Source organism: Epinephelus fuscoguttatus, linkage group LG10 (assembly GCF_011397635.1).
Source record: "Epinephelus fuscoguttatus linkage group LG10, E.fuscoguttatus.final_Chr_v1".
NCBI classification, from domain to species: domain Eukaryota; kingdom Metazoa; phylum Chordata; class Actinopteri; order Perciformes; family Serranidae; genus Epinephelus; species Epinephelus fuscoguttatus.
In genome coordinates this window covers 8,545,050-8,559,433 of record NC_064761.1, presented here as the reverse complement: position 1 = coordinate 8,559,433, position 14,384 = coordinate 8,545,050, and the positions used below count along the sequence as shown (strand labels likewise).

Genomic DNA, 14,384 nt, shown 5'->3' with positions numbered 1-14,384 from the left:
CACAGCATATTAGGGCAGGGAAAGTATATTGGAGCACACAGACCTGATGATAAATTTTATATAATTTATATAATGTATAGGAGGACTAACATTTGATGCTGCTGGTTCATGCAGAATATTATTACGATGATATCACAGAAGCTTGTGTGGTGTGGAATGGATCAGTGCATTGGTGAAGTCAACATGCTGCTGCCAGGGTAAAATGAAACGGATCGACAGCAAGAGTCCTGTGACACAGGATCTGTGTTTTCCATGGTGCGTTCACAAGTTGTATTCGTTGTAGATTTTTACAACAATTCACCAAAAGAACAAAGCAGACATGCTTTATTGTATGACCCAAGTCTTCGTCAAAACTTGCAATTTTCAGCGTATAGGTTGTTAGCACAGAGATTTTTGTTTTACTGTATCAAACGGGATTGTGATAACAGTAAGACACAGAAAGTGAAAGGGGGGGGAATGGCATCTTAAATAGCTGACCACGGGCAGGCTAACAGTTACCTTCAACATCCTGTGAGTCAGACTACTTTCACCCTGATCTCTGAGGTTTCTCCTTGTTGTGGTACATTATGAGCTGGTATATTAAATAATTGCCAAGTCCTGTAGGATGGTCTGCAAACATACCTTTCTTCTCAGGTAAAGCTTTGCATGCAGTTGATTGTTTTTTTTTTTTAAGCAAAAAGTTTATTCAATACTGGTGTGATAGTGGCTTAAACAAAAAGTTCCAAATTAGCTGCAGCCATCTTTGTTGTTTTTGAAAATGCCCTAACAATGTTCCTCTTTATGGTCTCTGTCTCAAAGCTGTCCCATGTTAGATAAATGGGTGATTGGCCCGGCACTTCTCAGGCTGCTGGAAATGTGTCCAAAGTGGAGGGGGACCTGACGCATCTGCCAGAGCAAATAAAACATGATCTTGCAGATTAGTCTGGTGCCTGGGCAATCTGCTATGCAGCAGCCTCAAGTACGTATTTACCTTTTCAGATACTAAATTTCCAAATCATTTAAGGAACCATTTTAATCTTCCTGTGATTCACCTTTGGGATCCATCCCAAATGTTCAACAGCCATGGAGCTAATAATGTGCTGGTGCACCAGGAGAGGCTCGAAAACATTATTATTTTTTTTAATCTATAAACACACATTTGGAGTACACTGTGTATGTCTGTAGATCTGTCATGTCTGGATAGTCAAATAGAATCAGAGTATCTTTCATGCTGAGGGTGGCCACATAAACAGAGTATACACCCTGCTGTGTGATGTGTGGTTGAGACAATTGTGTTTGTTCACAAGCTTCACTGAGAATAAGAGTGTGAGCAAAATCCATTTACCTTTTTACTTAAGAGAAATCCTGCGTATTCCACCAGGATGACTTTAATCCTACTTTGTAGTCCACAGTGACTTTACACACTCCTAAAAGCAGTGGCATGGAAGAAAGTCATTAGGTTGACGAGTGCTGCTCCACAGGGAATTATTATTGTCATTATCTACCGTATGGTGAAGTATTATTTAGTGACTGTGGCTTGGAGGTGTCAAGAGAATTAAAAGCACCCTTTTTCTTTCAAACTGAACAGCAGAAGCTGTTGATTTCTCAGAAGCCATGACGAGCAGTTAGTCTGTTTAATCTTTTATCATTTTCAGTGTCAGTGTTTTTTTGTGGCTTGACAGGACGATTTTTATCGTTCATTTGGATGCTCCTGGAATTGTATCCATTCAGGATTGCATTCATATTTTAATCGTGTTCATGTAAAATTCCCTCACAAGCACTCAGAGGGAAATTCATAAAAAACGCCGACAATCTGTCAGCTTTTTTTAACTTTCAAAGATGCAACTGGTGCCATATGAAAGAGTTCTGAAACTGCATGTGTTTTTGCATGAGTGTGTGTGTGTGTGTGTGTGTGTGTGTGTGTGTGTATTTAAATGATGGTTGCATTGGAAATGTTTTTCAGTTTCCCTCCGACATCTCTTGCTGAGGGAGATGAGAGGAGCTGACACACAGAATTAAAAATATCTCTCAATAGCACTCCCACACTCACACACACACACACACACTGCAACCCAAGAGGCCACACACACATTTACACACGTAAACACACACTTCGACACACAGCCTACTGCTGAAGACTGTTTTTGTGTCTTCCTCTCGTCTTTTTCATTTCTCCTCTTGTGCATATGGATGCATGCGTACAATCTGCGGGCTGTTGTGTGCTTTAAAAATACATCAAAGCAACAGCGTAGAGGTGTCAAAGAGAGCTTTAAAGGTTTCTTTCATTAGATTATTCTTTTGACCTCCTGTTTCAGCATGTTCATACATGCTAACATCATGTAAAGATGTAAGAACGAATCCATTTAGCTTTGCACAGTGATTATGCGGACAATGCGGTTCACAAAGTCTTTTAGCAGCTGTATAAATATCACTGTTTATGCATGAGAGCTGGTTTCTGTGTTCATCTATTCTTGTCTTCCACAGGAGAAGCATGGAGCTAATTGTGTTTGTATGAATGACAGCAAGCAGGTTTATTCATGAATGCAAACAACACTGCAGCAGCAGCAGCAGCAGCAGCAGCAGCAGTTTCCTCAGCCCCAGTGGAGGGCTCCTATTCATGAATGTGCTCAAGATCCCAGTCTGCTAAGGTCCCATTTATCTGTCTCTGTGTCTCCCTGCCAACTGTCTGCCATCACACACACACAGACACACAGACACACACTGGGTCCATAAACAGGAAATCACCCAGCTGTGATTACGAGAGCAGGGCGCCTGACAAATCAAAGCTGCAATCTCAGGGTCACCTGGTTTGGGAGCTGCTCGACTTAGTCTGACATTTTCAAAGTTTATTATAAATTTATGGATTTACTTGCTCTACACATCTACACACACACACACACACAGACACACAGATTCTTGTACCACACATGGACACCACTGCATGTCTGCACCCTCTTCCACTCACCAACGGTCTGTATTTTTGCATTGGGCGGTGGGATGGTTTTGTGTGCTTCGGTCACCTCTGAAGCTTTCATCTGCACCACCTCGTCCTTGATGTCAGAGCCTCAATTTGGAGAAATGTCAGTGAGCACAATGAGCCGGCAGGGCAGGGCGCTGTGTCACCGCGGCGCAGACAGATACAAACACATCAGCTGCACTCATCATCTCAAACCACCTGAAAGAAAGTCAGAGAGAGAGAGGACAGAGGAGAGAGAGAGAGAGAGAGAGAGAGAGAGAGTGAGAGAGGAAGCCAGGGTGTCAGATTGGGAAACACCTCAGCAGCATATCAGTCACAACTGCTAGCCTTACTGCCTCTGTTGCCATGGCAACGGGGGGACTGTCAAGGCATCCTGGAGGGAGGGATGGTCCGAAAATCTGCAGCTGTCACTTACTTGAGGAGAGGGAGAAATGGAGCCAGCGTGTTTGTGTTGCGCTGCCTTGGCTGCTGTATCACTTCACTTCACTGCACTTCACCGGTAAGATGCTAAACAGGAAAGATGAGACACTTTGAATTGAGCCAGTGGGGATATGAGATGGAAAGTAATGCTGCATTTGATGTTCCAAAACAACTTAAAGCTGTTTAAGGTTTATTTATATAGCACCACACAAAGAAGGTTTTACATCAAGAGGAAAAATAATTAGAGAGAGATGACTACTTAAATTGGAGTTACAGTTTGAACACATGTAGACCTATAAAATAAAAAGAGTAAAGTCAGTGAGTTACGACTACAATTTGCAAAAGTGGTGAGGTAAGTTAAAACCAGAAAAGACTGATATGTTTTAAGGGGTGCTTAAAAGCCTCAGTGGATCATTCTGCCCTCAGATCCAGAGGGAGACCAAGAATTTTGGGCTGAACCTGCAGAAACAGCTTCACCTAAAGTCTTGTTTATTTTGATGTCTTTTAGCCCAAAGGCTTATCTCTAAAGGCTCCTCTTTAAAATCACTAAAACTAGAATTACTGCCTCCCTGTTGTATACCTCTGCAAACCAGTCAAGTTGCACTTTACATCCATGTCTGTCCAGACTCATATGTAGCCATGAAAGCTGATGGTGCTTCAAATATAGATGTTGCTGTAAATAAGCTACAAATTCTAAAAATTTGGATGCTTCCCACACATCTTCAACCTGACATCACGGAAGATCTATGCAATCAGCACAGTTTCAAGATGGACACCCAAGATTAGGGTCACCAGTTCAGTATCTGACCAAATGTCTCCCCTTCTGTCCCTGAGTTATGACGCTGAGTAATGGCCAGAAAAATGTTTTTACAGAACATTATGATGTCACTGTTAAGTTGAGCTTTGACCTTTTGGATGTAAAATATCATCACTACATTATCTTGTGTGAAATGTCATCAGAATTAGCATACGAATTCTTTAATTATGGCCAAAAACATGTTTTTGGAGGTCACAGTGACCTTGACCACCAAATCTAATCAGTTCATCATTGAGTCCAGTTGCAAATTTGTAAGTTTGAGGAAATTTCCTCCAGACCTTCTTGAGATAATGTGCTCTTGAGAATGCATTGGACACAAGGTCACAATGATCATGACCTTTGACCACCACCAGCTAATCAGTTCATCATAATTTAGTCTAAGAAGACATTTGCACCAAATTTGAAGAAATTCTATCAAGGCTAAATGAGATACCACATTCAAGAGTATGGGATGGACAGACCGATGGATGGACAGATGGATGGGCAATCTGAAAACATAATGCCTCTGGCCACAGCTTTAGATAGCACGGAGGCATACAAAAATATACGATACAGCACATATACACTACCGGTCAAAAGTTTTAGAACACCCCAATTTTTACATTTTTTTATTGAAATTCAAGCCGTTCAAGTCCAATGAATAGCTTGAAATGGTACAAAGATAAGTAGTGAACTGCTAGAGGCTAAAAAAAAGAAAGGGTAAGATTACCCAAAACTGAAAAATAATGTACATTTCAGAATTATACAGAAAGGCCTTTTTCAGGGAACAAGAAATGGGTTAACAACTTAAAGCCGTTCTGCAGCAATGGAAGTTGATCAAGCCTTGAAAGTTGGTGCTACCAATTCCTACAGGTGTTCCAACTTTTCTTGATTACTTACAACCCCCTCTGTCTGCATAAAAGCAGTGTTGGAACACACTGTCGTACCATACCCTTGTGAGCATCATTTGAGCAGTATTGTACTGCAGAAAGTAGTGTGTTACCATAAAAATGGCAAGAAAAAGGCAATTAACAATGGAAGAGAGACAGACCATCATAACACTTAAAAATGTAGGGCTTTCCTACAGAGAAATTGCGAAGAAAGTCAAGGTGTCAGTGAGTACAGTTTCCTTCACCATCAAAAGGCACTCAGAAACTGGGAGAAACTCTAACAGGAAGAGGTCTGGCAGACCCAAAGCCACAACAGAATCAGAAGACAAGTTTCTGAGAGTCAACAGCTTGCGTGATAGGCGGCTCACAGGACAACAGCTTCAAGCAGAGCTTAATAGTGATCGTAGTAAGCAAGTCTCAGTTTCAACTGTGAAGAGAAGACTTCGAGTTGCAGGTTTGAACGGTCGAGTTGCAGCAAGAAAGCCATTGCTAAGACATCAGAATAAGAAGAAGAGGCTTGCCTGGGCCATGAAACACCACCAATGGACTACTGAAGACTGGAAGAAGGTGTTATGGACTGATGAATCAAAGTTTGAAATCTTCGGTTCATCACGCAGGATTTTTGTACGCCGTCGAGTAGGCAAAAGGATGGTTCCTCAGTGTGTGACATCAACTGTCAAACATGGAGGAGGAAGCGTGATGGTCTGACGACAAGAAATAAATTAATGACATTAAAAACAAAGTAAGGGCGGCACGGTGGTGTGGCGGTTAGCACTGTCGCCTCACAGCAAGAGGGTTGCCGGATCGTTCCGATCGATGTGGGAGCCGTTCTGTGCGGAGTTTGCATGTTCTCCCCGTGTCAGTGTGGGTTCTCTCCGGGCACTCCGGCTTCCTCCCACAGTCCAAAGACATGCAGATTGGGGACTAGGTTAATTGATAACCCTAAATTGTCCGTAGATGTGAATGTGAGTGTGAATGGTTGTCTGTCTCTATGTGTCAGCCCTGTGATAGTCTGGCGACCTGTCCAGGGTGTACCCTGCCTCTCGCCCGATGTCAGCTGGGATAGGCTCCAGCCCCCTTAAGAGGATGAAGCAGTTAGAAGATGAATGAATGAATGAATGAAAAACAAAGTAAATGTAAAATAAATAAATTAAAAAATATACTTTATGTTGGCTTTAAGGTGATGGCTTACTAACAGTGCTTTCATGAAGTCAAGGTAGCTAAATGTGCCCTGAGTTAACAAGCAGGAACTTGTGCTTCTTTTTCCGAGTACGAGGTCGGAATATTTCAACTTGTGAGTTGCCTGAGATGGAAGTACAGGTGTTCTCACGCTGATGCATTTCATGATTTCATGAGAGCTGTAGTTTTGTCTGAGCTCACAAAGTAGTCCTTGTTTAACTTTGTTAAAATCATGCAGGTTTCTTACAATTACATTATAATGCACTACAAACTTTCTAATTTGTTATTAACGGCTTATAAATGCTAAATAGTGGGCTTAAAATAAAATGTTACCAGTAGTGAAAATCACTGCTAACAGTTTTGAAATTTTCCAAATAGTAAATTTCTCACATATTGTACCACTTTGTGCCATCCTGTTCTATTAATCTGAGGTTCTGGTACAGTGGGCAGCAGAAAGAGGACTCTATGTGTTTGCTTATCAACCATATTCATAGGCAAGTCCATGAAAAGCTTTATACACAGATTTGGAGCTTAAAATCTTCAGCTAACTGTAAGACAGTCTGGGGACTTCAGAATGACAGTGTGTGAGCTGTTTTCACCACCAGACAAAATCTTATTAGTCTCCCCTCGGATGGAGGTCAGATTGTCTTTTTTGTGCTGTTGTGATCTCATCTGTGTGGCCTATTGATTTATTGATTGATTTGGACAATAGTGGATATTGAACACATGACTGTGTGCATGTGCACACTTTCTGTTAGGAGGGCTCAAAGTGCTTCACATTGACTTCTTCATTGATGAGCCTGTCTAATGACTTCCTCGTGTATCTCAGTGATCTGAGATCACACATGGCAACAAAGCAAGGTCATTGGTCAAGTGACCGAATAACTTCTGAAGGTATGTATGTACACTAAAGAGGAGCTGTTATAGATTTTAAAAGCCAGTTATTTTTAATTTCCTGTCAGATCAGATGAAAAGCTGTGAGGAGGAGGAGGAGGAGGAGGAGGAGGAGGAGGAGGAGGAGGAGACAATCATGTAAGAATATGTGCGGATACAGGATTTTACTACCAGGGGAATCCTTGATTATTTTTTCTATTTCAGTCCAACTGACAGATTTGTATGTCCTTTGCTTAAACTATTTCTGGATGGCAAATCAGGCATAAGGGCCCTAGTCCCCCAAGGATCCTCAAAGACCCAGGTTTACTATTGTTTTGTTGAAATTTGCTTAACTGAAATATCTGAATATACACTACTAAATAGAATAGAAGCTCACACGATAAGAGCCATGATAGGGTTATTATTTATTTTATTGGTAATGTTGGCACTGTATGTTTCTGCAAATCTTGGATGTGTAAAATTTGCACATTATTAGGTAGTTTTGTTGAAACTTGACATCTCAACAACACTGTTGTTATATTTAGACACAAAAGCCACTTGGTTATGGTTAGGAAAAGATCATGTTTGGGCTTAAAATTCTCAGTTTTGAGGGTACACTCCCTGCTGGAAACACAGTGATGTCCTGAGAGAAAACAGCCACTTTTCAAGCCAAAATTTGGACAGGAAATGCTGTGCTGTCTTGGTAAAAGCAACCGATTTTCTTCGCACTAAAAATAAGCCACGGGGTGCTAAAGCAAATGCCCATGTTTGGGGCCTTAAAAGCCACAGGAAACACAACAATGACTGGCTAAAAAACAACCAGTTTTGTTGTTTGTTTTTCTTCAACAGTTGTCTGCAGCTTGGCAGGCACCTTGCCTAGGTGACGTGCAATCCACCATCCCCTCTACCTCCTGATGTCGACTCATATACTACCTCACTTTAAAAATGTGATATGTAATATCAAATATAGTATGAAACGTGCAAATGTAATGCACCTCTGCTTTGCAGAAATGTATAATGCCACCATTTTTTTCCCTGCCGACTTGGCTACTTCCACTGAAAATGTCCAAATGAAACATTCATAGAATATGAATGTAAGGCCCAAACCAAAAGAAAAATAATGTGTGTGTCTGGCTTTGTTACACGATCTTGAGGTTCTGTCTTAAAAACCTTCCTTTGTCAAAATTGTTTTAAGTCTGAATATTTCAACTGATACTAATGCATGCTCCCAAACTATATTAAATCAGATTACCTGGGGCGATGCAATATTCCCACAGTACAGTACACAGTCCACAGAGATGGGGAGGAACAAGGGGTTAATAGAGGTCCAGCAATGCCCCGGGCCCCCCAAAGAGGTTAATCCGGCTATGCATACAGTATGAACATGGACTTATTCCTATAAATCCTGTTTGGTGTTGCTGTATTCAAATATAATGTTATCATTATCACACTGTCACTTCTCAGCATGTATATTGAACCTTTACATGGAATGTTATGATAAGATGATTACGTAACACACATGTATGAACATATCATGCATGTAAATACTTCCCATTATGTTTGATTGGAACTCAGGTGAGCTCTTCATGTGATATCCTGGAGGCCTCTGTAGCAAACTATTACTAAATATTTTACAGTAAAGCCTCTATGGTACATTTTAATGATCTTTACTCCATGTTGTACTTCTGCTACTGTCAGTCTTGCTATTTATCTGATGTGTAATTCCCTTTTACATTTTACATGTCCCTTTATGATAATATAAGTTGTGTTTTTACTGGTGCAGATCTTTAATCTGATGATTTTTGTCCTAATTTTAACTTGAGGTGAGTGCATTAAGCTCACATTTAATAACCTATATGGCATTGATATGCAAAAAAGTACTGCATATAAACACGTCCCATTTTGTATGACTCATCTCAATTTCGATACAGGCACATTTTTGGATATCCTGAATATCTCTGCTCATTATATTCTTATATAACACGTTTTTCTTTTTTTCTTTTTACTTTTCTTCATGTCAATTACTGCATTTTTCTGCTGCAGCTGCTGCTATTTTGCAGACCATTTATCCTCCGCTCATTTCCCATATTTTAATTCACAGTTCTTCTGAATGATTTTTTGTTGAGTCTGTCACTTGCATATTTATATGTCCTTCTCTTGCGATCATTTCCCACTGCTATGCCTTGTTTTTGTCAGTATTTGTTCTGCAACGATCGGATTTATCCTCGTGGGTGTTGAAGTTTCAACACGAAGAGCATCATAATGCACAAAGTGCGCACAAATGCACGCACAAAATATGCATATATGCACAAAACATGCCCTCAACCATAACAATGGTGCATTACATTTTAAGATGCACGTCAGCATTCTAACATTTTCCCTGTTAATTCGGGAAGAGAGAGAGCTATTTATAGCCTCCCTGCACGACTATTACCTTCCCTCTCTAACGGTTTTTTTCTGTTAATGCTCTGCGTGAAATGAGCACTTCACTCTGCAATAAAATATATGAGGGGAAGAGATGCGGGAAAGACCAAATTGTTGCTATATTGGACCATCCACCGGTGCAGCTGGGCTATTTTTAGCTGGGAACTACATCAGCTCTGACTGCAGACACTGTGAGGGGAAATCACCAGCGCTGTTTTGCTGCTGTCTTCACCCAACCACTGACATTTCACTGAGGCAAATTAAAGCAGGAGAACGACACACGGCAGAATATAATATTTAGTGTGTGTTTCTGTGTGAACTGTGTGTCTCAGAGGGGAGAGATGGAAAGAAAGTAAACAAGGAAAAATACTGTCAAATGATTATTATTATTTTTTTTATTATTATTTTTTTGCGACAAGGGTTGTTCGCTGAGCCTCGTGGTGAGCTTGTTTTGATTATCATCATACACAAGCGTGATCCTTCCTCTGAGTCCGGCTGCAGCGCATGAAGGATCACCGGTAACCCTGTGTGTGTGTGAGGCACCGCAGGTGGTCCGAGAGAGAGAGAGAGAGAGAGAGAGAGAGAGAGAGAGAGAGAGGCGTGCTGCACATTGGTCGGGCCACTTTTCTGACGACACACCAACAATCGTCAACCTGTGGATAGGGCGCGCGCGGTGCTCTGTTGTCTCCACTGCCACCCTCTCCCCTCTGACACCGAGCCCGACCCTCGGACATCCAGGACGCATGAACTGGGAGAGGGTGCCGGTTCGATTCCCGAGCGGAGGAGAGGAACCGCAAAAGTTGAGGGGGTCGTGCGCCATCCCCGCTTCATGAATGGCCGGAACATGGAGGAGATGCCATTCGAAAGAGTCAAGACCCGGCGGAGGAAGGGTCACTGCCCGGCCGGTGCACCCCTGGGCGCCATCGCCTGCGAGGACGAGTTCAATAGCCAGGAGCTGGAGGCTCTCTTCCAGAACTACAACCTGAAGCTGGAGCAGACCGCCACCCTCAAAGCGCTGGCGGTGCTCATCGTGGCAGCGTCGTCGCTGTCTCTGGTGGAGCTGCTGTCCAGCCCGCGTCTCACCTTGTCCAAGGGCTCCTACCCGGTGCACTGCGTGGTGTTCTTGTCGCTGTTTATCGTCACTAACGTCAAATACCTGCAGGTGACGCAGCTGCAGCAGATAGCGAAGCTGGCCCTGCTGTTCAGCTTCACCTTTGCGCTGCTCTGCTGTCCGTTCCCACTGGCGCTCGGCACGTCGGAGCTGCTGAGCGCCGCTGCCCCTGAGCAAGGCGTGTGGCAGCTTATGCTGGTCACCCTCGTGGCTTACGTGCTGCTGCCGGTGCGAACGCTGCTGGCTGTGTTGTTCGGGGTGATGCTGGCAACGTCTCACTTTATTGTCATAGCGACGTCGTTCACGGGAAGGAAACAGAAGCTGTGGAGACCGGTAAGTGCTGCACCTGCATCCCGGTCAGCTCCTCAGTCACTCAACCAACTCTACTGCCGTATGCTTAGTTAACAGCTGTTTCACTTAAGCCATCATCAGGTCAGATAGACAGCCAGCTTAGTCTCCATATCACTCATAAAACACAGTCCAACTATCTTTGAGCAGCTGCTCCAGTGCAGAAGACTTGTAGTTGTACTGGGAAGCTCCCAGCTGGGCTATGAAGTAATTGTATGAATGTACAGTGGTGCTGAGGAACAGCATGCTTACTCACCCGGCTTTCCCTGGTGAAGTAAAGGTTAAAAACACCCTCAGTGATCGATTCTAGCTCCAGGATAGTGTAGGTGTAAAACTGGAAGCGAGCAGAAAGTTTCACTTCTGCGCACCTCAGTAATGAAGCAGACGAGGAGCTGTCCAGCTGCCGGTGCTGAAACAGGACTTACTGGGCACAACTTACTGGGCAGTCTTAACTGGTCCCCGTGCTCCAGTGATAATTTTAGTATTTAGGATGTGCTTTTTTTTCTTTCTTTTTTTTTTTTTTTTTTAACTAATATGGCTTCTGAGTTATGTAACATCTTGCTATTTCTGGTCCTGTGAAACAGTGGTTGCTAACCTTTTTGGCTTGTGACCCCAAAATGAAGCTGTGTCTACTTTCAACCCCTCCTCAGGTTATAAATGTCATTGGATGGTGACCAGTTCAACCAAAGGCCAATTTTTCTTTCTTGAATTGTTTGAAATTGTTAGGTGGCTTAAAATGTCAAATTATTCATGCATTTTGCTCATGGATTAGAAAAAAAGATAGAAACATGAATATGATTTTGCATATCAGTCAATTCTTTTTCCTCGTTACCCTTTAGATTTATCATGATCCCATGTCAGGAACCACTACAATGAGACACAAACGTTCCTGTGATTCATATGAGTTTTTACAAACTTTTGTCATTGGTTGTAATACATTGTAAGTCAGTGGTTGCCAATCTTTTTGGCTTCTGACACCAAAAATGAAGCTGTGTCTACTTGCAACCCCATCTTGGGTTATAAATATAATTGGATAGTGTCGAGTTCAACCAAAGACCAATTATTCCTTCTCAAATTGTTTAAAATAGTTAGGTGGTGTAAAATGTCAAATTATTCACGCCTTTTGCTCATTGATTAGAAGAACGTCAGAAAAATTCATCAAGACCCCCAAGTTGGGAACCACTGCAATCATCACCAGACATGACCAGTTCAGTGTTTTTCCTGTGGTTTACCTTTAGATGCCTGAGGAGATAAATCACTCAGTAATTTAGTAGAAAAAAAGGCAAAAATGAGAGAAGCCTGTGGAAAATAAACTTAACTTTGTGCAGACCAAATATGTTTTTCTTCCTATTTATCATATCATGGCCCTTCAGGTTTATTTTGTGGCCCTGTTTTAGAGGTTCAGACCCTTTGGTTGGGAACCACTGCACTAAAACTGAAAGTGTTTCCTTTGTTCCATTAAGAACTGGGGTGAAGTCATGTTTTGTGTCATCCATCTTACTGTGCTGGATAAGAGTGTTTCTTTGACCTTTCACCTCTGACCTTTTAGGATCAACCACACAAAGTGGCTACAGAGTTCATCCTTCAAAATGAGTGTTCGGCATGATCGATAGCCTCTGATCATTAATCAATAATGCACTGGCAGCCAATCCACCATGGCTTTTGTTTCTTTGAGTCACACCTATAGTACGATCCATGATGTAATCAATGTGCTGACCTGGATGTCTGCCATTAAATCCATCCCATGGATTAATCAAGGATTGTAAAGTCTAATCCAGCCAGGATGTATGATTGAGTACAGAAATGCACATATGGACATGTGTGTTCCCCTTAGGATCACATGTACATACAGTAAGGAGATGCTGCCAGCTTTGTTTGGCATGTCTGTTCTTGTTTGTGTGCAGCTGGTGGCCAACGCGGTGCTGTTCACCAGTGTCAACTTGTCGGGGGTGTTTGTGAGGATTCTCACCGAGCGCACCCAGAGGAAAGTCTTCCTACAAGCCCGCAACTGCATTGAGGAGCGGCTGAGACTGGAGGATGAGAATGAGAAGCAGGTGAATTTGCACATGCACCTAAAAAAAAGAAGCACAGATATATAAAAAAAACCTGCAAGACAACGATGATGCGTTTCACCTCGTCTTGAGTGCGTATGTTCGTGAAATCTTCAGAGTCTCGAGAAGTTGTTTTTCAAAGGTTTCAGGTGCCAATGTATTCTAACAACCTGCCCACAGGCACGCAGTAACTATGACAGCAGCTATTTAAGGAAAGAACAATTACTGTGGCACATGCACCAGTGCCACACGTTCCACCCCCTCTGCGCACACCTACATGAAGCGACTTAACAAAGGAACAATCAGGCAACTTCAACACACAGAAACACTTTGTTATGCGTCCTCACTGGCCACGTGCACGGAACCCGCCTACACCAGTTTTTAAATACAGAATTAATTATCCCATGTATATGATATGCCTCTATACACGTCTCACCTTCGTTATACACAATGCCGGTGAACTCACACGCACACTTAGCACCTGTGCTTTGTAGATTAGATGATGATATGCTGTGTTTTCCCCAGCAGTAACAGGCTCCCTTCTGACAGGTAATTACACAAGCAGATTGCTTTCATGGCCTCCCTACTCCAGTAAAGGTCACAGTTTATCTGGGTGAGTGAAACACACACAGACCCCCTGATTGGGATCTATCAGCAGCCAGCCAACAGCCTGCAACCAGGCTGCCGCTTATGTGCCCATGAACAAATATCTTGGATTTGAATTTCAGCCTTCAAACAGGTCTCCTGTTATCACTCGGGTGTGTGCTTGGGTTTGTGTCTTGAGCTGGATCCACAGGTTGCATTGATTCCTGGACATGTGTGGGCTATGTGCTGTACGTCTGGGTGGTAAATTGACTTCTCAGGTCAATAGTAATCTCACAGTGCAGGGGCAATGCATCATTTCCTCTTGACTTGCATTCAGCAACAATACAACCCCTGTTCCAAATGTGACATGACTCGAAAAGTGATTCTGACATCTCTAATGAAAACAGGTTGGCCAGTGTGATGGCAACAAAACTATCCCAACACAAGGTCTACTTGCTAGCTTTTCCTGAACCTTCACACCATATCTGATAGTCTTCATTTGCAGAAGAATGGTCCTCAGTTGTCATGGAGACTGGTCTGTTGACACTATAGCTTCATCCACAGCACTTTTAGGACTTCTCGTCAAAATTTAAACAACAGTGTTAATTCTTGATGTTGAGACTGGTTGTTAAAAGGTCCCATCTCCCGGTCGACTTATGAGCTTATACTTTAACAGATCCATCTCCATTGACAAACTCTGCTGATGAAGATTATGTGTTATGGATGAAAGCTCTAGGAAAAAGGTAGAATG

The 14,384-nt window shown here is 42.5% G+C and overlaps 1 protein-coding gene across 3 annotated transcripts in view; it reads left to right on the top strand.

The window, feature by feature from the left end:
* Positions 1-10,167: 10,167 nt before the first annotated feature.
* The window catches only part of LOC125895322 (adenylate cyclase type 1-like), a 61,212-nt gene continuing 56,995 nt past the window's right edge, over positions 10,168-14,384 (top strand). For all 3 annotated transcript variants that reach the window (XM_049587065.1, XM_049587066.1, XM_049587067.1), the window contains exons 1-2: positions 10,168-10,982; positions 12,902-13,051. In XM_049587065.1, the coding sequence (XP_049443022.1) occupies positions 10,368-10,982; positions 12,902-13,051 (765 nt within the window). In that variant the 5' untranslated portion in view covers positions 10,168-10,367. The remainder of the gene's footprint in view (positions 10,983-12,901; positions 13,052-14,384) is intronic.